The sequence below is a fragment of the Amphiura filiformis genome, chromosome 2 (assembly GCF_039555335.1).
Source record: "Amphiura filiformis chromosome 2, Afil_fr2py, whole genome shotgun sequence".
NCBI lineage: Eukaryota > Metazoa > Echinodermata > Ophiuroidea > Amphilepidida > Amphiuridae > Amphiura > Amphiura filiformis.
In genome coordinates this window covers 47,723,332-47,746,756 of record NC_092629.1, presented here as the reverse complement: position 1 = coordinate 47,746,756, position 23,425 = coordinate 47,723,332, and the positions used below count along the sequence as shown (strand labels likewise).

Here is a 23,425-nt window from a genome sequence, read left to right as displayed (position 1 = left end):
ACCCTAGAACTACTTGTTCATCCCCACACGACCTAAGCTCGTAAGCTAATCGCAGATCCATCATTTGCGCTCATTTTAGTAATAGAGTTTTACCCCAGCACCTTACCCGGGGGCTAGGACCAAACATGAAGGATGACCATAGGGGTGTTGGTGAGGCCCACCATTTGTTTCAACAATATTTTGTTCTTGCAAAATTATACCAAGAGCTACTGACTTTTTACTTGTTAGTTATGTTGAAATAGTCATTACCTTTAATAATATTTAGGAGCAAATTCGAAAATCACCATTTTTGTAAAATTTTTAGCCGAAAATCAAATTTGCCAATATTTTTTTACATAGCCAGATTTCACATTTCGCAAGTCATTTCACAATGTTGGCAATGCCATTTCCGGCTGAGGAAGGACCCATGTTTCAAACAACCAAGCGCAGGTTTCGATCACACTCAATGAGGATAGGAGTAGGTATGTCACAGTGGCTGCACAATAATTCTGCTACACTGTGCATGCAAGCATTACAGTGAATTGAAAAGCGCGCGCTTCAAAGTTGGCCAATTTTAGAAAACATCCATGTCGATAAATGAATTTCTTCATATGCTTCATTTATCCAAATTGTTTGAATTTTTAATATATGGTGTGTGAAGCCTCCCGAGGCTACCATCGGGTCCCCAAAATTAAAAATTGTTTTGTTTAAGAGCTACTGCCTGTTTTTATGGATTTTTGAAGATCGCTCATAAATCAGTAAATATAGGCCTATTGAAATAAAGGGACCTACCACCATTTAGCTGAAATACTAATCTTTCCGTCGACAACGAATGAAACACTTCGAGAAAACTAGTTGAAACAAAACATTATATCAAAGATATTTTTAGGGAGTAATTTTCCAAACCTCAATAGCTCTAAGCCATTGTGTGTGTCCAAGGCCATACTATTTTTGTATACGCGGTACAGTCGGAATGGCTTTTCCGTTTACCATTTGTCATCCCATGTTAATCCAGATAACAAAATGTTCATTTAAAGTCTCATTGCAAATGAATTATGATTTTTACTTTTCGGATTTGGCTTTGAGCAATGGTGACACATACCATGTTTACAGAAAAAATTAAAATTCTATTCCAGACATCGTCAAAATGTCAAACTTTGTATGTTTTGTATTATATTGTAATTAAATGCAGTTTCTTTATTCAACATCATAACAGGTTCATACTTTAAATATTTATGGTGAATGAATAGACTTTCATTAAATATTGAAAAAACCCACAATTTAATTGAATTAAACCCCCTAATTTACATAAAAATATCATGAATACATAATTACCTGTAATTAGCTAATTTGCATAATTAATTACTTTTTGTGTATTTTTTGTTATCAATTGAAATAACTTTGTATACATATGTGTGCAAAAAAAAACGCACCCTGATATCATGTACGGTTTTCTATTGGCATCAATTTTGCATATTAATTAGCCTTTAATTTGTCTGCAGATTGGCTGAATTTGCTAAAATAGTATATTTGGTTAATTTATTATAATTATTCAATGATAGATTTTTTAATGTATACCTAATAGGAGCGTGGAAATAATGAGCTCTCTCTCTCTATTGCTATTTTATTCGCTAACTTGTGAACACTATTGTTTACAAATATTATTTTCAAAATATTAAGAATAATTTTATTGTATGATAAATTCGTTATTGATTTTCTTGCATGCATAGCACCGGGGCATAGCATTTTCCACATTTACAGATAAAAATATGACGGTGGTGGCGTCAACATTAAATTACACGGCATTAACTTATGAAAGCCATGGGAATACTTTTATACATGATCTATTTCTCACAACATAATACCTAATTACTAATAATTACTATCCAAGGACTTAATTTGTTTAAAAGGAACACCAAACATAAAGTAAGAGTATAATTACAACAATCCCATAACATAATATTCATGATCGCGTATACTGCTTCGCTTCGCAAAATCACATTTTATGACAAAATCTAAGAATCTGATAACGTCAGCACAATTCAATACAAAATACAATGTAGATGTTTTACCATTAGTTACATTTAACATTATTTTTTTAAATATTATATTATAACATTAACATCAATCTGGTTATATACATTTATTCTTCCACATGCTATAAAGGTTCATATTCATATATATATATATAAAACCTCATTATGACGTTGTTTCGACGTCAAGTTGTGAACGTATAATTCATACGTCACAAGAACCTGTGCTTCAGAGTACAAAATTACCTTTGCTCACTCATTCACGTTTGTTTCATGTAATCCTTTATGAATGTTTCTATAAATGTTTCTAACAAAACGTTTCATTATTTCTAATTATAGCCTTTTTTACTCTACCAACAGCTTCTTTAGTTTATCAAATGTTTATCCTTTTCTGCCTGTCTGCTATTCTATACAGATTGTATTTGTGTGCGAATTTAGGGCGCTTTTTACATATATTTCAAATTTAATTTAGCCCAATAATATGAGTTATTGCTTTCATTTCATGATAAGAAGTAGTTTGAAAATTCCCTTGCTATATGTTTACTCATTTTTATGATGTCTTAATTACATTATAAAAGCGTCTACCCTTTGTAAAGATATAATCAAGATTTAATATAAATAGCGCCATCAGTGTTCATCGGTGTTGCTTAAAAACGAATACAGTTCTATATACATACCATCAAAAAACCGTGTATGTGATAATACAATTACTTCAGAGTTTAAACTATAATTCTTGCTACCAAAAACGAGGTTCTCCTTAAAATGCATGCGCAAAAGGTGCATTTTTGTTTTACACGCATCTTTAGCAATGCTCCCGATAGCTTTAGAAAAGCAAACGCGTTAGTTAACACATGCGTATGTAAGGCGTAAGCGCAAATAACACGCGCTTTGCGGATATAACCTTGTGTTTTGATGACCGTTCAAAGGCTCAATAAACTACAGCAATATAAACATAGTGCGACATATATCTTAGAGTACAATTGTATAATGAAGCACATTTGTTTTAAGAATATAAAGTGATATAATAACTCAATCATATACCATTGAATAAAGGTGAGATTAGCGGCAAGTGCATGCAAACTTCGCAAGGATAATTTAATGTAAGCTGCTACAAAAACCTGTTATGAAAAAGTAAAATATTTCACAATTTCTAAGCTATCCAATGTAATCAGAGCATGGCTCAGAGTATCTTCACTGGACACCACAAGTTAAATAATTATATTAATATATGAATTATATGAATTATATGAATAATTCATATGAAGATGACAATTGACAATAATGTATACAGAACATCAGTTTATATACATTCATAAATACTTAAATTATTCTATTCCAACTGTTATCATTATGAGATAAACGATCCTGAAAAACTAAATAAACTCAGTGTTTGCTTAAAGCCATAATGTACGATTTTATAATAATTATGAAATTAGTTCATTTCTTTCAAACCTGATTCGTTGGCATATTTGTAATGTTTACACATGTCCCAACTTACACCTAAATGGAATCGGTCAAATTTGTTGTATTAGGTCAACGGAGCAATTTTGACACAGAATCATAATTATGACTTAATGTCTGCTATAGAACTTCATGTGAAACGACCAAAATATTAAGTGGGGTATCTTACACTTCCCCTTGTTATTTAAGCTTAACATGGACAGTAAGCCTTCCCAACAGTTATTACTAATTTTATTTCAGCATTTTGGGTAAATAATAACAAAATTAAAATTTGACGGAAATCGTACATTATGGCTTTAATAGAAATCAACCATTGTTAAACCTCCACAGAGATAAAGGACTACACAATCTAGAATAACTTGCTAACCAAAACCTTGGTATAAGAGGAGGTCTCTGCTAAAATGGCCAAAATCTGAATGGACTAGAGCATGAGCAACATTTTTGATAGATATGCGGCCCATAAACGTTCGATTTGATTGATCAATATCAATAGCAGGATTGGATACAAAACAATTTTTCCTTCAATATTAGTGAAGAGGTCTCATCTAAATTTAGTTTGATTTTATTGACGGTTGGACAATAAAATCATTATTGATGTTCGTGTGGATAGTGCACAATGACAGATTTTGTATCCAGATTTTGTATTTAGGGTCTTTAATATTGATCAATCATATTTATCGTGGATAGGCCGCATAATTTCTATGTATGTCTTCAACAAACAAAGCGTTGCTAACGATGTACCTGCTCTTTACGATCAATTTGATTGATCAATATCAATATAAGACCCCGGATACAAGAGTGGATACAAAATTTACCATTGTGCACTGTACACACGAACATAATAGTGATTTTATTGTCCAACCGTCAATAAAATCAAACTAGATTAGATTTCTTCAATAATATTTAAGAGAAATATTATTCTATATCCAGTCCTGCATCTAGGGTCCCCAATATTGATCAATCAAATTGATCATGTATGGGCCGCATTAGACTCAGCCACATTTGATGTACCGGGATGTTTGTTCTTACTAGACATGTCCGTGCTGCATATTAGTGGTTTCAAGCTTACAAATGCCACTTTCATACTTAAACACCTGTCTGTGTGTGGTTTCTTTCTACATTAACTTTCAAGCGATAAGATTTGACACTGTTTACAACAGTGACACTCGTAATGGCGTAAAGATATTGTTTGATCGCAGAATAATGGGTAAATGGGGAGGGACTATGTTTTTGGCAATGAAGGAATATTGCTTGGGTCCAGTTGTTTTATTTATCCCTATGTATTGTAGTGTATAATACGTAACGTACATTAGGGCTTACTGTCATAAGTTATGCTTGTATGTAGTCCTGCAGTCCATGATATTGACGAAACGTGTATACACGTTAGATTTGTTATTATAGTTACATGTTTGTCTCCATATGTGTCTCCATTTGGACATTTCTGTCATCTATACTATTTGTTGGCTGATTGCCAGAGACGGACGGTAATTGACTCCCTTGAGTATTATGAGACTGCTTTTGCGTTGTCCCTTTGCAATTTACAGCAGGCTCGAGGTTTGCCTGTTTACGTCGATTACGAATAATATCCACGATTGTGTAAAGATATGGATTAATTGCTGAATTTATGGGTAGAATAACTGTCACGGTCCACGCGAATACAGAAGGGGGTAAGGTCAGTACACCAACTTGCACCAAAATCCCAAATACAATAATCGGCGCCCAACAAAAGAAATCTGTCAGAACTATGGCTGCAACTTTGGTGTTCATTCTGTTATTCTCTTCTTTGGCATTTTTGTTCCGTCCAACGCGTTTCGATGACTTGTAGACCGATCTAACAATTTCCACATAGCAGAGCAATATGACAAAGTAACAGATACCATTAAGACCAAGAAACATGACTGATGAATAATATAAACCGGGAACGTGACCGAGAGATTTGGACTTGACCACAAACTTCACATAGCCGAAACCACTGTCTTCCAGAATAACAGCTTCCGCTGAAATGTTTTTATAGAACAACTCGTGTCGAGCCAGAGGAAAGCCAATGCACACGTGAGAGATATCATAAAATTTATAACTTGCTTCCGCTAATACAGACGGTATAATTGCTAATGACAGAGACACCAGCCATATTAATGTAACTATTACAGCCGATGCTTTTTTTGTCAACTTGCATCGAGAAAATGGGAATCGAATGTTAACGAATCTGTCAATGCTTATCATTGTAACAAAGAACACCGAAGCTTCACTCGATAGTATGGACATTGCACCAGCAATTCTGCATGTCATACCAGATCTCCAGGTCTCAGCTTGCATCGGAAAATGTTCACCAAAGTAAATATCAGCAGATCCAATGATCAGCATATAAATGCCCATGAGTAAATCAGACATTGCCAGATTGCTCATCAGGAAGGGTTGAACTTTGTTCTTTTCAGATTTTGATTTCAAAACAAACAGGTTCCCACCCAAAGCATTCAAACCTATAATCCAAATCATGACCAATAACACCTTATCTGACATTAACCTATCGCATGTCAAATACTTAGATCTCACATCTAGAGCACTACAATTAGGCCTAATATCACTCGGTATATAACATTCACAGATTTCTGTTTGGCTTACAACTATTTCAATCTGCTTTGGGAGGCCAATAAATGTACGCTTATCTATCATAGTCAGTCTGTTTTCTCGTAAATCGATAAATGCAAGTTCATTTAGGTTGTTGATATTTGGAATGTTTGTTAATTTGTTTCCAGACAAGTCTAGAAAACGGAGGTTTGTCGTGTCTTTAAATATGTGTAGATTTAACGCATGAAGTTGATTAAAATCCAGATGTATCGATTGCAAGTTCTTCAGTCCTTCAAATATTCTGCGACTTAACTGTTTAAAATAGTTCAAACCTAAGTTCCGAAATGTTAAATTCCTCGTTTTCCAAAATAAATCATGACTTATAGTTGCCAACTTATTTACGCTCATATCTAGTGCCTGTAAATCGGTGAGTGTGCGAAATAATTGACTCGGTAGATGCTGCAACAAATTCTCAGACAGAAAAAGATGGGTCAGTTTACTGGTTTCTGTTAACAAATTCAAATCCAATGCGGTAAGCTGGTTCTTTTGCAGATACAGGTAGGTCAGCATACTGGTTTCCTTCAACAAATTCGCATCGAAAGAGGTAAGCTGGTTGTTTTGCAGATACAGAGTAGTAAGCTGACTGGTTTCCTTCAATAAATTTGTATCTAATGATATAAGCTGGTTGTTACCCAGATTCAGGTAAGTCAGCTTACTGGTTTCCTTCAACAAATTCGCATCTAATGACGTAAGCTGGTTGTTATGCAAATTCAGGAGAGTCAATTCACTGGTTGTGTTCAATAAATTCGCATCTAATGACGTAAGCTGGTTGTTATACAGATACAGGGTAGTCAGCTTGCTGCTTTCCTTCAAGAAATTCGCATCCAATGAAGTTATCTGGTTGTTAGCCAGACTGAGGTAAGTCAGCTCAGTGGTTTCCTTCAACAAATTAGCATCTAATGAAGTAAGCTGGTTATCATCCAGACGGAGGTAAGTCAGCTTCCTGGTTTGTTTAAACAGATTTGCATCTAGTGAAGTAAGCTGGTTTCTACCTAGATGCAGGCGAGACAGCTTACTTGTTTCCTTAAACAAATTCACATTCAATGAAGTAAGCTGGTTGTTGTACAGATACAGAAGCGTCAGCTCACTTGTTTCTTTCAACAAATTCGCATATATTGAGGTAAGCTGGTTGTTACCCAGATACAGGGTAGTCAGCTTACTGGTTTCCTTCAACAAATTCGCATCTAATGAAGTAAACTGATTGTAACTCAGATCCAGGTGCCACAGCTCACTGGTTTCCTTCAACAAATTCGCATCTAATGACGTAAGCTGGTTGTTTCCTAGATCCAGGATAGTCAGCTTACTAGTTGAATTCAAGAAATGCGCATCTATTGACGTGATCAGGTTGGTACGGAGACCCAGACCAGTTAACTCACTGGTTTCTTTCAACAAATTCGTATCTAATAAAGTTATCTGGTTTCCATCAAGCTTCAATGTTTTAAGGTTTCCAAAACTACTAAACAAGTCATTTGGCAAAATTGCCAACTTATTGAAACGAAGATCTAAGTAATGTAAACCAGCTAAATCCTGAAACACGTGAGGAACAAGTGTTTTTAACTGATTACCATACAAGTACAATACTTTTAGATTTTTCAAACCTGTAAACGCATTAGAATGTAATATAGACAACATGTTATCATGAATATCAAGCTCATCTAAAAGTTCCAGACTAACAAAGGCATCCTCAGCTATCTCTACTATGTTCTGCCGTGAGAGATCCAACGTAATAATATCATTGGGATAGATTATCAGAGATGTATGGCTTGATTGGAAAGTGTCATCATGACATTTGAAATCTACATATCCTTTCCCAATGATGGCATTACAGCTGCTTGGAAACTGCTCAAATGAACAGATGTGATCAGGTAATAGGTTACAGGAAATAGTGTGATTGAATTCATTCGTACGACAACGGTTTATCTCACTTACTTCGGAAACTGATTGTGGTTGTTCGTCATGTGAATTTCCTTGGCATTTGGACAGAGCCTGGTTTGATGATGTACCGCTCATAAAGATACTAATATTGCCTTGGAGAAATAGCTGGAGCTTTGCGTGTGAGAACACAATGAAGCAAAATCCGTCTGATTCAATAACCACATATCTATTTTGACAAGGCAGAAGATCACCTTGTTTATCTATGTACAGAAATACACTAGTAGCCATTGCTTCGGGTATTTGTATCATTATATCGAACCCGGGAGATGTTTTTAATTGGACACTGCAAGTCTCACCACCGGGATTACCGGTTAGAGTGAACGAGTTATTGTGCCCATCTCTGCCGCCGATATTAGCAAGAAGGCATGATTCTGAGCTGTTTTGAGTAGTATTAGCATTCCAATGAGGAACAACTTCTAACTCTGCATTGACATGCAATTCCAGATTACGTGAGATGAATGAAAATACCGAAACAATAGCGACAAGCTTGTAAATACGTTCCATATTTTCTATATATCTTGGCCTTTTGTTTTTAAGAATATTAATGTTTTGTGTAGAAACTATTTTTCTCTATATTACAATTATTACAACAATTACTCACTTGATCTATAAATACTTAAACCATATAAGATATTTATATATACATATATTTTAGCATCGGGCAAACATGCGTGATTGTGGTATTCGAGTCCATCTTTTGTTCATATAATGTCAACCTGAACACTATAGAAGGAAGTGAGTAAGCGGTCCCGTGTACCATAAATAATGAAACACATACAAAGCCATTTAATGAATGTACTCGCTCACATACTGGAGTTTAACATCTTTATACTGACAGATGAAGATGTCGTAGATGGGAGTAAATTCTCGTCCTACTCATATGTTGGTCAATGACAAAAGGCGATGTTGATTACAACAAAGTTCACACGTCCCTGATACCGTCTGTCGAGAAAAAAAATGCAAGAAAAAATAACACAAATTAGTGAGAAACACCGTATTGTCGTATTTAAATTGTGACAAAATGGATGACGAAGAAGCAGTTAATGATAAAGAACAAAGTCATTCCCGGTCAGGGTAACGCATAGCTGTTCATACATCTTGTCCTGGGTATCGTATGAGAACAGTACACGAGACTGAATATTAATTAGATAGTGACTAAAATTGTTTAATCCCTTTAGTCAAAGAATTGATTTTGATCGAAAGTAATTTTGTGATTTATTTTAAAATGGTTTATGTTCCCCGCTCATGTTTTCCAAAGATAAAATAATAAACAATCTTTATCAGTATGAATATGATCATACTGCAGTTACTGTCCGTTTTCCTATACACAATACACAGTGCTCTCACCATTGACGCGTGACCCCTACAAATGATGTATGTTGGGAGAATGGACACTTGCCTAGTTAACATCACTGTGTGAAAAATAACCAGCCAATATTTTATTTATTCTCCAAAACTTCTAGCAAATATATTTCTCTAACATGACCTAAAATTACAGCTAGGTTAGATGTTCAGAAATGGTCGCACTTTTGTAAAATATGAGTGAGGGCAAGGCATAGGTAGCCAACTCCCCGTGTTATTTGAATGGAGATTTGACCGAAAATATTGGTATCGGACCGCTCACTTCTGGAGGATGCCACACAAAAACCGGTAAAAGCTACATTTAAATTATTCTAAATAGGTTCTAGAAAATAAAGTTTTGTAACATGTCCTAAATTTTTAGCTAATTTAGGTGTTTGGAGAGGGTCGTACTTTTGTGTTTTAGGAAGGACATGTAAACGACAGATAACACCAAAAATATGAAGAAATTATTTCTAAACCGTGTTAAGTCAAAAATCATTATGTTGCTCATTTTCAAGAATGCTGGTTTACAAAAAGCACGACATTGTCGGATTTCGTGAACAAAGCCACACATAACATTGTTTCCTTTCGTTTCCTTTATAATCGGTTACCCAACTGAAGCTATGAATACCAGCTTTATTGCGATATCGCACATGAAAACAGTCACTTGTGCACAACCAGAGAAGATCCGATTTAATCAGTGGAGCTGTTTCAATGAGTGTTATCTTGGTTTAATAGCTTTTAATGGGGTTAAGTCCTGCAAAGGTCGAGATGAATTCTACTGTAGACATGACTGCATCATGTACCGAAGAGAAAAAGAGAGGTAGATGGATATTTGGTATAAAACAAATTCATTAAAAAGAAATTTTATAGAAAAGACAGAAGTTATCAAATATAAAATACAAAAACGTTATTAAAACTGACATTTATATTACCTTAAAAGCAATGTTGATTAAAAACGGGTCAAGAGGGAAAGGGGCAAACAGTCTAGTAGGAAATAACCAATAACGTTTTATAGATAGAATAAAAAAATATTCGTGTCATTTAACCGTAAAAAATACATTTAAAAATATATAATTGAATCAATGTGCATCACGGAACAATATTTCTGATATACGGTTTTTAATAAACTCAGACATTTTTATTATTTCATTCTGAATTTTATTTCATTTTATATTAATTCCAATATTACATTTTTTCCAAATATATTCAGTCATGGAAAGAAAACAGACATTTCTTAATAAATCGATGCAATTTTTCCCGATATTATTTATTCACCCTTTTTGTAATTGTCTGTTAGGTTTCAACTCCGTATTCTAAAATCAACTGAATGGCAGGGACAGTGGTGTCAAGAAAAATATCGCACTACAATGCGCACAAGCAGTTGTGAGCACAATCAGTTGTATGCGTAAAAAGGGGTGGGGGAGGTTTCACGAACACAATTTTTGTCAATTAGTCGCGGGAATGCACCCAGTCGGGGGAAATACACCCAGCCGGGTAATTATTTATGGGACTACCATATAGTGGGTGGGTCCGGGGGTTAAGAGGTACCACAGGTACTACGGAGGTAGAGGGAAGTTGAACTGCTACCATAACTAGTAGATAACATCATGGCTACTACTAGTACTACGTAAATGTGTAATAGCAATTCAACCAGAGTAGGGGTTTTTTTGGAGAAAACGTTTGTTAAGGATCAAATTGCAAACTTGCTCAAATTGTATTTAAAATCATACCAATATTTTTATAGTCATAAGGATTCAGAAAAAGTAGTATAGTTTGACCTATTTAGTATGTACCGTTCCTGACGAAAAAACAACAACAATTGAAGTCAACAATTTACCATTTAAGTCGGGAAAAATATTTCCGCTTAGATATTATAACATATCCATAAAAAATAGAATCGCATTTTTGTTTTCACAAATGTTAGTTTACACTGTCAGATGTGTCCTCTTTTAGTTTTGGCCTAAACAGAAGAGGCAATATAAAATACATCGCTATTTAATACCAGCCAATGCGAGCCACTCCGTCGAACTCAATTCCGTTCTTTTGATATGTTATGACTGCCGCATGACATGTACGTACTGTGGTAAGAACATGCATCGCGTACGCGTTCGAATAATATTTCCATCGTAATAATTAAACGTCTTTGTCAGACTTTGACAAAACTTGACCAAGGTCAAGGTAAAACAGAATTTTGACAAATATTGAGGGCATCCTGACTATCATCCTCAGCAAATGTTACAATATGGTTTCAAGTCGTTAAGAAATACTTACGTCGGTTTTTTACACTTGCGCACGCCACTGCCCTCTTTTGTGATCCAAGAAAAGTACCAAATTTGTAATTCTATACCCCTGTTAAATTTATTCCGATTCGTCATCACTCACATTTTTAGGCTTTGGAGCCTTACTTTAGGCCGTGATTTTCATTAAATTCGTTTCGAGACGTGGTGCTGTTTTACTAAAATTTAAAAAATTGTTTGGTTTGCCATCTTTTTTTTAATTTGCTATATTCTTGAATATATTTTTTCAGACTTCTTTTTGTCAAGTTTGGTATAATTTGGGGGTATGTTTTCCGAAGGTCAACCACATATAGAAAGAAGTGGTGAGAATAAGTTGATAGATTGATCAATTTATGTATTGATTGTTTTTTGATTGATTGATAGATAGATAAATAGATTGATTGATTGATTGATTGATTGATTGATTGATTGATTGAAACGGGGGAAAACAAACAATCTAGGGATTAGAATTCGAATTAGAAACAAGAATTACAAACGCGAGAAAGGAGCAAGAGAGAGGGAGAGAGGGGGATGGGGGATGGGTAGAGATGGGTAGAGAGGGGAGATACAGAGAGGAGAATGAGAAAAAGTGTAAAAAGATATTCATTTCAATATAAAAAGCGGGAATAGTACAAGACAAAAGTAATTCACGCGTAAATGATTTGTATGAATAGAATTTATTGCATCCAAGAAATGTTATGAACTGATAAAGCTAGGCGACTTTAAAAGGATGATATTAAAAGGAATGTAACCTCTTTTGATCAAGTTTAACAATACCGTTTTATAGATTATTTTATGGACATATCCTTTGTTTATGTAAGATTTATTGTTTTTCCACATAGATTGAGTTGCGTATTGGCATTGATTTTGTGCATTCATTTTGTCATTAAAATAGTACTTCGCCCCCTTAAAATCATGAATGCGCTATATAATGTACTTTTTTATTAATATAAGTGCACCATTATGTGTATTAATTGCTGTCTGTTTTGTCTGTCCTTCATTTTTGTGTTTTTAGGGTGTCTGAAATGTTATGTGAATGGATTATGAGCTGCTGTATTAAGCAGTTTTAACTTATTTTAAGTTACTTGTTATTGCACTTTCTTAGTCAGTGGGAGTGGTCTAGTTCGTAGACACATTTCTGATTGGACAATCGCATGATTTCGGGTGCCGTCTATCAGGCCGTAGACGACCCCACGTCATCATGCGTCTTGATAATGCGTAACACGCTTGTAGAGGTGCGCGTATGTATCGCGCTGGATGCGTAGACTAGTGCGGAATACGCGAACTCGCTAGCAATACGCGCAACAGAATACGTGAAGTTGTAAAAAAGTTTTGTTCATTTTATAATGAGGGGAATTTTTATGACGGTAACTTAGTTTTTGCTTTAAAAATTTGTTTACAATTATTAAAATAATATTTAACTGACTAAGAATGAGAATAAACGATAGCAATTTTTATTTTGCCTATCCTCTACCTATGATAGACGACAGGCAGGTCCAATATTTTTATCATTACTCAAAATATTGGACCTGCCTGTCGTCTATTACGCGGTAGAGGATTATGAATGGCCAAGTGGACCAAAAAACGTGTAAGATTATACGTGTAACCTTACACGTGTAAGATGGCATCTTACACTTGTAAGATTGGATCTTATGCGTGTAAGATCGCATCTTATACGTTTTAGAATCAAGCGGGATGCTTAAATTGACGAATCATATATGAAGAATCCATATTTAAACCCCAAACAACCTATCATCTTACGCGTATTCATCGTCGACCAATGAAATCTCGCCATAGCATTTCTTATACGCGTAAGAATTGCCTATTAGGGATGGACGGTATTCCGATTTGACGAGTACGAGTGTCGAATAATCTCAACCTCGATATCGATCTGTACCGCGGTAGTTTTCGCAAACGTGATTATTTTACCATGACCTCTTAAAATTTAATTGATATGAGTATTAATTGACTCCAGATAAATGAAAAACGTAGCCAAAAGTGAAATAAATCGTGATGTGGCTATGACGGACTAACAGTCGGAATAATTCCTGACATAGATTCGTCATAAAATAAAGGACATTGTAGCACTTATAAAAATTAAGAAAATGCCTCGTTTACGATTTTGGCGACGAGCTCTCCTTACCCTCGTTACGTCGTCGCCACAGAGGAGTAAGATAAGACAGAGCGCGTACCACCAGTCAAAGTCTCCGCCTCATCCGATAATGAGGGCCTATTGTTCCATGAATTGCGACAGGCGAGACTGCTACGCAATTACCGCGTATTTTCATGGTCTATCGCGTAATCGCGAAAGCACGCAACGCTCTATCGCTTATACGCGAAGGCACGCAGCGCTGGCGTGATTGTTTGACACGGCACAATCGAACAATCGGCCCTCATGAATATGCGAGAACTGGTAGCATACAATACACGGGGACTTTGACTGGTGGTACGCGCTCTGTCTTATCTTACTCCCCTGTGGTCGTCGCCAATAATATCACGTATCGCCCATCACTGAAATCCAAATCTTACACGTATAAGAAGTCGTGGATGTTACTATATTGGTTGAAGTTAGCTACGCATGAGATGATTGGCTGTTTGTGATTTCTTACTCTGTGATTCGTCAATTTAAAAATCCCGCTTCATTCTTACACGTATAAGATGCAATCTTACACGTGTAAGATGCAATCTTACACGTGTAACCTTACACGTTTATCTTACGCGTTTTTTGGACCAACTTGGCCATTCATAGTATGAGGATAGGCAAAATAAAAATTCCTATCGTTTATTCTCTAAGTAGTTTGCTTTAATGGTGGGTGTATATAAAATACATTTGAAGAGTTTCTGTTAAACTCGTTTTTTGTAATTTTCCTTACCTTTTTATGCTTTGAACATAATCGATTTACTTAGGGAACAGGCCAACAGATCGAAGACGTCCTATAAACGAAACTTGTTTCGTTCGGGGGGGGTAAGTTTTCCACTATTCCTCATCAGTATGGTTTTTATTACAAAAGAAATGTTTTGCAATATTCAACATCTCCCCATGATTTGCATCAGTTGAATACATTTGACGCAAACAATTAAGGGCGCATGATATTAATTAATATATGCGACAAAGACTTCAGCTTAGTATATCACTCAAAACCTTTCACGGCATGCTCGTCGTACTCAGCTATCATGAAACCCTGTATCGGTTACTCGCCACTTGCATACTTAAATTTGAACTTGATAGCCAAGCGAAAACAATGACCCAGTTTTGGAAAGAGAAGGAACCGGAGTGTATCAAATAAAATACATAAACATGATAAAAGCCTACGCCAATAATAATTATTACCAACTCGCTCGTACTCAGTTTAGTAGAACTTCAGATTACATGTGCTGGGATTGGGCGATGTTCTTGAAGAACTTATACGTCTTCTGAATCCGTATGGTGAGAATAATAGAGTTGATCAACTTTGAAATTTCTCCCCCTGCAAAAGCGTAGATTAATGCAAATTATGCTTTTCTGATATGAATGGTGCTTAAATGAATTATGTTGCAATTAGTGGTGGGTTAAACCCCTTATTTATTCTTTTAAGATTTGTCTGTGCTACAAGTTAAAAGCAATATTGTGTTTTTCTGAGGTGAATTTTTATTTTGATTTATAATTGTTTGTTCATTTTCGTATTTAAGTGTTAAACCAGTGACAACATCAAACTATAGTCAACCTTGACCGGCCACCCGCTGGTTTTTCACTGAGAAGGAACCAAGCTTTTATCTGTACCGTAACAATAGCCAAATTAATATTCAATATGATTAAAGTTGCCTGAGATTAGCTTTGAGTCGTGCTTTGAACAGAAATTAATTTCAGATACATGTAATATAATGCAAAAATGCATACTTGCTTTTTAATAAACAGATAAAGAAGGCACCAAGCTTTTATCTGTAGCGTAACAATAGCAAAATTGCTTTTAATATTTTGGTTGCCTAAGATTAGCCTTGAGACGTGCTTTGAACTTAAATTAATTTCAGATACATGTAATACATGTATAAGGCTAAAGTGTATACTTGCTATTCTAATGAACAGATAAGAAGGACCAAATTCTAAGGCTTTTTATCTGTAGTGTAACAATAATAAAATTGATTCTTAATTTTATAGCTACATGAGATTAGCCTTGAGATATGCTCTGAGAAAATGTTAGAAAATCAGCGTATTTTTGTTTATTTACTATTTACCCACTCAAAACGGTACTAGGGATAACCATATGTCCAGTTTAATATACCCCGTTATGTTCAACATTTCAGAATTATGTTTCAGCCGAGAAACGAAACTAGTTACGTTTATATGACGTCATCGATCTTTTGGTTTGTTCCCTTAAACTACCTGATGACTGTATCATCCCGGTATACATAGTACTTTCTGTCATTTTAGTGAATTCTAGGCTGCTTTCAAAAAAAGCAGAAAATGATAAGTTTACAGGAATAAATTATTCATATTTCCTGACAGCAATCGTTATTTTTAGTCAAATCTACCTATTTGTATGTGTTATCTGCCTGCCAAATACTTTTCGGACTTCGAGGGATGTTTAAATATCAAAACATGCATTTCTTCAAACTTTGGGTGAAATGCATACTAACACTAGTTCAAACAATGCATATGTAATGAAAGTAACATGTTTATTTAAAATTTACCTGAATCTACTCGTCTGCTTCAGGACATGTCAGGAATGGTTTGCAAGTTTTGGCATTGCAAATCTGTAACGTTTTAGGAGGGGCACCACCATGAACAGAGACGACGGACAGTATCAACTCTCACACATCTTTGATGAGTTTCTAGAACTGGGTTCAAGAAAATCCCCAGATGGAAAATCAACTGGCAACACCAAGACCTACGCTGGAGATACATCTAGCGTCGGTTGCCAGTAGGAATCACTCATCATCAAGTGTTGACAAAGGCAACAGTGTTGCTGAAACGTACACAAAGTAAGTGCAATTTCTGGATCAGATATCAAGAACTTTGGTTACTGAGTTTACTCTACCGATCCTGATGAATTTATTCAACCATGTAACGTTTTAGTTCTAATCCTGTTTCAGGACTTTTCATGACATTTCATGAAAATTCATGACCTTTCTGATAATAACATATCCATCAGGATACTGGTTGTAGTAGTTAGTGTATTAAGTATTGTTTTGGTGTGGGTGTTGAAAACCTGACATTTCCTGCTTTGAAATTCAAATTGCGATTCATAAATTCATATCTACCACCTTATTCAAGAAAAATGTTTTTGTCACATAATCAAATTTGAAACTCGTGAATTGTATATAATTGCGTAATTATTATCATAACATCAATGACTGAGAGTTGATAGCCCTACTATTTTTGTACGATTCAGTAATAACATCCCAGCAAATACAAAACATTTCATTGAAAACGTTTAGAATTTTCGAGTTACTTACAGGGTACACAAAGGGTGTATGGAATAACAGTTTTAATAACATTCTTGTAAACATTTTTGAAATAAAAACTTGCTACAAAACATTCTAGCATAATTTTATTTAAGTGTTTACATTTTGACAATACATTGTTTTGTTGTTTTTTCATGACCTTTATTATATTACCGATATTTTAATAGTAAAATGTTTTGACACAAACAAAAGCACGCTTAGAACACTTTTATAATAACAATGTTTTGGAATGTTTGTTTGGATGGTATAGATATTATAGTAAACTTACCGACTAACTCTTATCCCTGCTCGTCTTCTGCCTTTGCTTACAACATCATAACAGAAAATTTTGATTTCAGTTGAAATGCACTACACATTCCTCAGCACAGTATCTGTATTTCTGTCCTCAATAGTAAAAACATTTTGTACTTGTTCAACCACCAATGGATGCAAATAAACAAAAACAATAACATATCAGGCGTATCGGATCGATACAAACAGCATAAGCAACTTGTCCAAACCAATTCGAAAATAGTAATGGGAGCAAAAAACAAACGCTATCGGCGGATGCTTGGTATAATAAGGATTGGCATAAAATAAAACATGAATATTAAGTAGAAAATAATGCAGAATGAAGTGTACGGGATAACATACATTAAAGTCATAATGTGTGGTTTGCTCCACAGCGACGCCCTCAACTTTTCTCGAATTTATACTTTTTTCATAATTGTCATGCCCAATGGTGTACTACAATACCAATGTGAAAGTGCTTTCATTACAAAAAACAAAACAAAAAAAAAGTTTTTATAATACAATTCCATTAGAGCTGCACAGTTTACCTCATAATTTTAGCTTAAAATGATCAGCATCCTTAAAGGGACCATTAACAGAAAATCATATTTGGTATCAAAATAAAGCTAATACGACGTAACATATAGAATCATAATCAACGCGATTGTCCTTCATTTTACCAGCAAATAAAGACAAAGCGCCCAATATTGCGTCTGTTCCGCCCAACTCAGTTCAGAGACACGTGGCAACAGGATATAAATCCTTACCTCTTTTCCTTACCTGACAAAATCATGTAATGTGCGAGATAAGGAAATAAATCCGTACACGCCCAAAAAAAAAGTCGAGGTACGGAAATAAATCCTTCCAAAATAATTTAATGTGCGAGGTAAGGAAATAAATCCTTACCTGACAAAATCATTTTTGTTCCAGGTAAGAAAAAACATCCTTACCTGCCAAATAATCGAGGTAAGAAATAAATCCTTACCTCATTTTTTACCTGACAAAATCATTTTTGTTCGAGGTATTAAAGAAAATGAATCTTTACTTCTTTTTCCTTATCTGACAAAATCATGGGCGATAGGGGGCGCAATGGTGGTAAGGAAACCAAATCCTTAGCTGTAATTCTTTACTTTTTGACCCTAAATCGTGACATAGCTGAATAACTGGCTTGATCACAAAACTGTTAATATGAGTATTACATCATCTAGTAGCCACCTTGATCACCAAACTGTTTATACAGGGTGTCCCAAAAAAACCAGGCCCCTCATTGCGCCCTCTTTGTCTCCTATTTCTGAAAAGTTGATCAAATGTATTTTGGTATTCAGCCATTGACAAGAAATATGAGTTTACATTTAAGCACCAGGGTTAAAGCCCCTGCTATGAAGTCTGGACCATCTCAGTCACCGTTAGACTATGCTAACATCAATGACGGTTTGATCTCAAAGCCAGTTGATACCATCCCTGGACGGACCAAACCTGATGCAGATAAGGATGGTCAAGACAAATTTGTACAAAGGAAAAAACCATTTACCATCAGCACTTTCAACATCAGAACTCTCAACTCACTAGCCAAAAAAGAAGAACTTGCTCATGAAGCCGCACATTATGGCATTGACATCATATGTCTGCAGGAACACCGGATTTGTCACAAGGACGCCCTCTTGCAGGAAGATCTGAATGGATACAGATTAGTCACCTCTTCAGCATGGAAGAACCAAAGGAATGCTGCCACTGGTGGAGTAGGCTTCTTAATCTCACCAAGAGCCATCAATTCCTGCATGTCCATTATTAGTCATAATGAACGGATTGTGGAAATTTCTCTGCTGGGCAATCCAACATCCACAGTTCTCTGCTGCTACAGTCCACATAACGAACAACCTGAAGAAGCTGTTATCTCCTTCTACCAAGAACTCTCTTCTACAGTTAATGCCATCCCAGCTCATAACTTACTTATAATTGGAGGAGACTTTAATGCTCAGCTTGGGCCATTGGATGCTCTCTTCACACCTGCTAAAGAAACCAATAGAAATGGCAACCACATGAAAGACTTCCTGCAGGAACATAACCTCATAGCCACAAACACAAGGTTTCAAAACCGCATCAACAGATTATGGACACATAGGCGTCCTAATGGCCAACTAGTTCAACTAGACTTTGTCCTGGTAAGAAAGAAGTGGATCAACTCAATCAAGAATTCACGTGCATACAGCTCCTTCGAGGGTGTGAACTCGGACCATAGGATTGTTTCATGCAAATGTCAAATCAGCTACCGGAAATGCAGAACTTCCATGAAAGACCCAATGAAACGTATTGACTGGAAGAAGGTTACCAGAGACACCATCCTGGGTGAGCAGTTTGTGGTAGCAGTCTATAACCGCTTCAGTTCTCTACACGATGAGCTACAAGAACCCAATATTAGCACCACTTATGATACCTTAGTTGCGGCTGATGAGGAAGTTGCACTGGAGATGCTCCCTAAAAAATCAAAGCAGTCCTACAACATTGCTGCATCAGACAAAGTCACTGAGGCAAGAGATGTCTTAAAGAGTGCATCTATGAAACACAATGCTAGATCCACCCGAGCCTCACAAAAGCTCCTCGAATCGGCCAAAGTTACTCTTGATAAAGCCTACACAGAAACTCTGGAGTCCTCTATTCAAAAGAAGACGGAGGAACTTGACAACCTCCATCATGAATATAAACATGCAGCTTCTTGGGAACTCCTCCGGGAGATAACTGACACCAAATCTGCTCCTGTGGTTAGAGTGAAAGGCAATACATCTGAAGAGCGTCGTGACAACTGGTTTCTACACTTTTCCAACTTACTAGGGAAACCAGAGCAAGACGTAAACCTTGAAGATACGTTCTTTAACAGCAATGTCTCTGACGATCTCCCAATACACACTGGTCCATTTACTATGGAGGAACTGCAAAAAGGTCTGAGCAAGCTCAACAAGTCAAAAACACCTGGTCCTGACAACATACCAGCCATTGTTTGGAAAAACCCACTCTTCCATCAGCAACTGCTTGATTTCTGTAATGAAACAATGAAGGGAAATAAGCCAAAAGCCTTGTCAAGATCCACAATTATACCTCTCCCGAAGAAAGGGGATCTTTCACAACCATCAAATTATAGAGGTATCACACTGTCAGCACTTGCTGCCAAGCTGTATAACACTATGCTGCTCAACAGGATTTCTCCTCATCTAGATCCTATTCTCAGACGTAACCAAAATGGTTTTCGCAAGGGTAGATCAACCACACCACAGATTCTAGCCCTTAGAAGGATAATAGAAGAGCTTAAAATCTCAAAGAAGCAGGCATATATTGTGTTTGTTGACTTCTCAAAAGCTTTCGACAGTGTTAACCGGAAGGCCATGCTGCATATTCTTCGTAATTATGGGATCCCTCAGGAGATTGTGAATGCTATTGCAATAATGTATGATAATCCTTCAAGTTTTGTACAAACAGGTGATGGACCAACTGAAGAGTTTCTCTCTACTGCTGGAATCCTGCAGGGCGACACCTTGGCCCCTTATCTCTTTGTGATAGTGGTAGACTATCTCCTCAGACAGTCGATAGACACTGACAAGTCCAAAGGGATTGACATCATGCCCAATAAGACGAGCAGAGAGAAGAACAAGTATTTAACCGATCTTGACTACGCAGACGACATCGCTTTAACAGCTACGTTATCACAAGATGCCCAAGATCTTCTGTCATCTTTAGAAGATGCTTCCGCCAAAGTTGGCCTCTTTCTCAATTCCAAGAAGACAGAATATATGTGACCGTACAGCACGAATGAGCCGTAAATGTCCTCAATTGTATTCTGAGTTACAGTGTAAAATGGGCATGAAGGTCGTATTCATAGGTACCTCAATTTGGTGCTACGTGTACCTCATTTAATGAGATACACGTAGCACCAAATTGAAATACCTATGAATATGACCTTCATGCCCATTTTACACTGTAACTCAGAATACAATTGAGGACATTTACGGCTCATTCGTGCTGTACGGTCACATATGTGTATTAATGGAGATAAGAACCCAACTCCAATCCTTTCTCGGGATGGCACACAACTCAAGGAGGTGTCGGACTTTAAATATCTTGGTTCATTTGTTGCCGACAGCAAGAAAGACTTTCTGACTCGCAAAGCTCAAGCATGGAAAGCTTGCAACAAACTGCACACCATCTGGCAGTCCAACATATCAAGAAATACCAAGCTTGCCTTCTTTAGAGCCTGCATAGAGAGTATCCTCTTATATGGAAGTGAGACCTGGACAATGAAGAAAGATCTTCAGGACCGTCTTGATGGTACCTACACCCGGCTGTTGATGAGGGTTCGAAATATATCCTGGCGTGAACATAAAACCAAAGCAGAGATCTATGATGGTGTTCCACAGGTGTCCTCCATCGTTGCTCAACGGCGAGCCAGATTTGCAGGCCACTGCTACCGTGCAAAAGACCAAATAATTTCAGATGTCATCTGTATGAGGCTTCCACGAAAATGTAGAGGAAGAAGACCATTCAACTACATCGACAGTGTGGCAAGGACCGTCAATCAAGAAATTAATGACCTCCCAAATCTGATGGCTGATAGAGATTCCTGGAAAAGAATTGTAAACTCTTTCTCGGATGCGTCCGCAAGATAGATAGATGTAAAGAAACCTTAAATCGTTAGCTTTAATAAACTAAAACAATTATTTCAATCGGCTCACAATTTTTGAAGATATATGCCCTCTTTAAGAAATGTACCCGTTTCTCACTCTGTCCACGGATGAGGTTTGGCTACCTCAAAGATTTAAACGAAACACAAGGTTAATGACATGGATGGATAATAGCATTAGGCTTGGGAAAGCATTCACTATAAGCAAGGATCACCAGCTAGCTTCAAACATCTTCGCAACCCCGTATTACTGCTGCATTCGCAAGTATCTGGCGCACAAGGATGGTACGCAACGCAATTGATGACGAGGGCTGAAACCTGTATTCGTCAAGGAGGCAACCAGATAGAGGGCAGAGCAGCACAGTAAACTCACTTCAAAAGAACCAAAGACAAACTAAACAGCCCCTTTCAGGGCTACCTCTTATTCCAAAAAGATAAATGACTTATGTTGTCAATAAAAAGAAAGCAAGAAACAATAAAGTAAGAAAGTAAGAAACAAAATAAAAAAAGGGCATAAAATAACCGAAGATAAAAAGTTATCATCGAGGAATGTTTTATATTCATTCATGGTATATGCACTTTTCAATCTTTGAAGTAGCCAAATCTCCTCCGTGGACAGAGTGAAAAATGGATACATTTCTTTAAAAGGGAATATCTTCAAAAGTTATTAGCCGATTGAAATAATTGTTTCGGTTTATTAAAGCTAACGGATAAAGGCTTCTTTACATGGCAACATATACTTTTCTGAAATAGGAGAAAAAGAGGACGCAATGAGGGGCCTCCTTTTTTGGGGACACTCTGTATATTGCGTCATCTAGTAGCCTTCCTGATCACCAAACTGTTGTTATACATGTATTTTATCATCTAATAGCCTACTTGATCACCTAACTGTTTATATATTGCATCATTTTGTAGCCTCCTTGATCACCAAACTGTTTATTTATTGCATCATTTGGCATAATTTGGTACACCTCAAGCTCAGTCGTAACGTATGTGCGTACTTCACTCGCTGCAGCATCGAATCGTGCGAGTAAAGTTAAACACGCTGAGTGTACAGTCTGTACACACACACGTACATGGGCGGTTTTCGGCAAGCTTACTATTGACGTCACCATGGTCACTAACGAACTTGAGCTGAACCAAATTATATGTTCCTTGATCACCAAACTGTTTGTATATTGCATCATAATAGCCTCCTGAATCACCCAATTGTTTACATATTGTATAATCTGCAGCCTCCTTGATCACCAAACTGTTTATATATTGCATCATCTATTAGCCCTCTTGATCATGAAACTGTTATAATATTACATCATAGTAGGCTCCTTGATTACCAAACTGTTTATAAATTACATAATCTAGTAGCCTCCTTGATCACCAAACTGTTT

The 23,425-nt window shown here is 36.3% G+C and overlaps 1 protein-coding gene across 1 annotated transcript; it reads left to right on the top strand.

The window, feature by feature from the left end:
- Window positions 1–18,708: 18,708 nt before the first annotated feature.
- On the top strand, window positions 18,709–23,281 carry LOC140141109 (craniofacial development protein 2-like). The gene is made up of 2 exons (XM_072162897.1): window positions 18,709–19,896; window positions 23,273–23,281. The coding sequence occupies exons 1-2, from the start codon at window positions 18,709–18,711 to the stop codon at window positions 23,279–23,281; spliced, it is 1,197 nt and encodes a 398-aa protein (XP_072018998.1).
- The last annotated feature ends 144 nt before the right edge of the window (window positions 23,282–23,425 follow it).

Bases quoted from the DNA above. Each gene is read 5' to 3' on its own strand.
- LOC140141109 (XM_072162897.1), top strand. From the start codon at position 18,709: ATGAGTTTACATTTAAGCACCAGGGTTAAAGCCCCTGCTATGAAGTCT.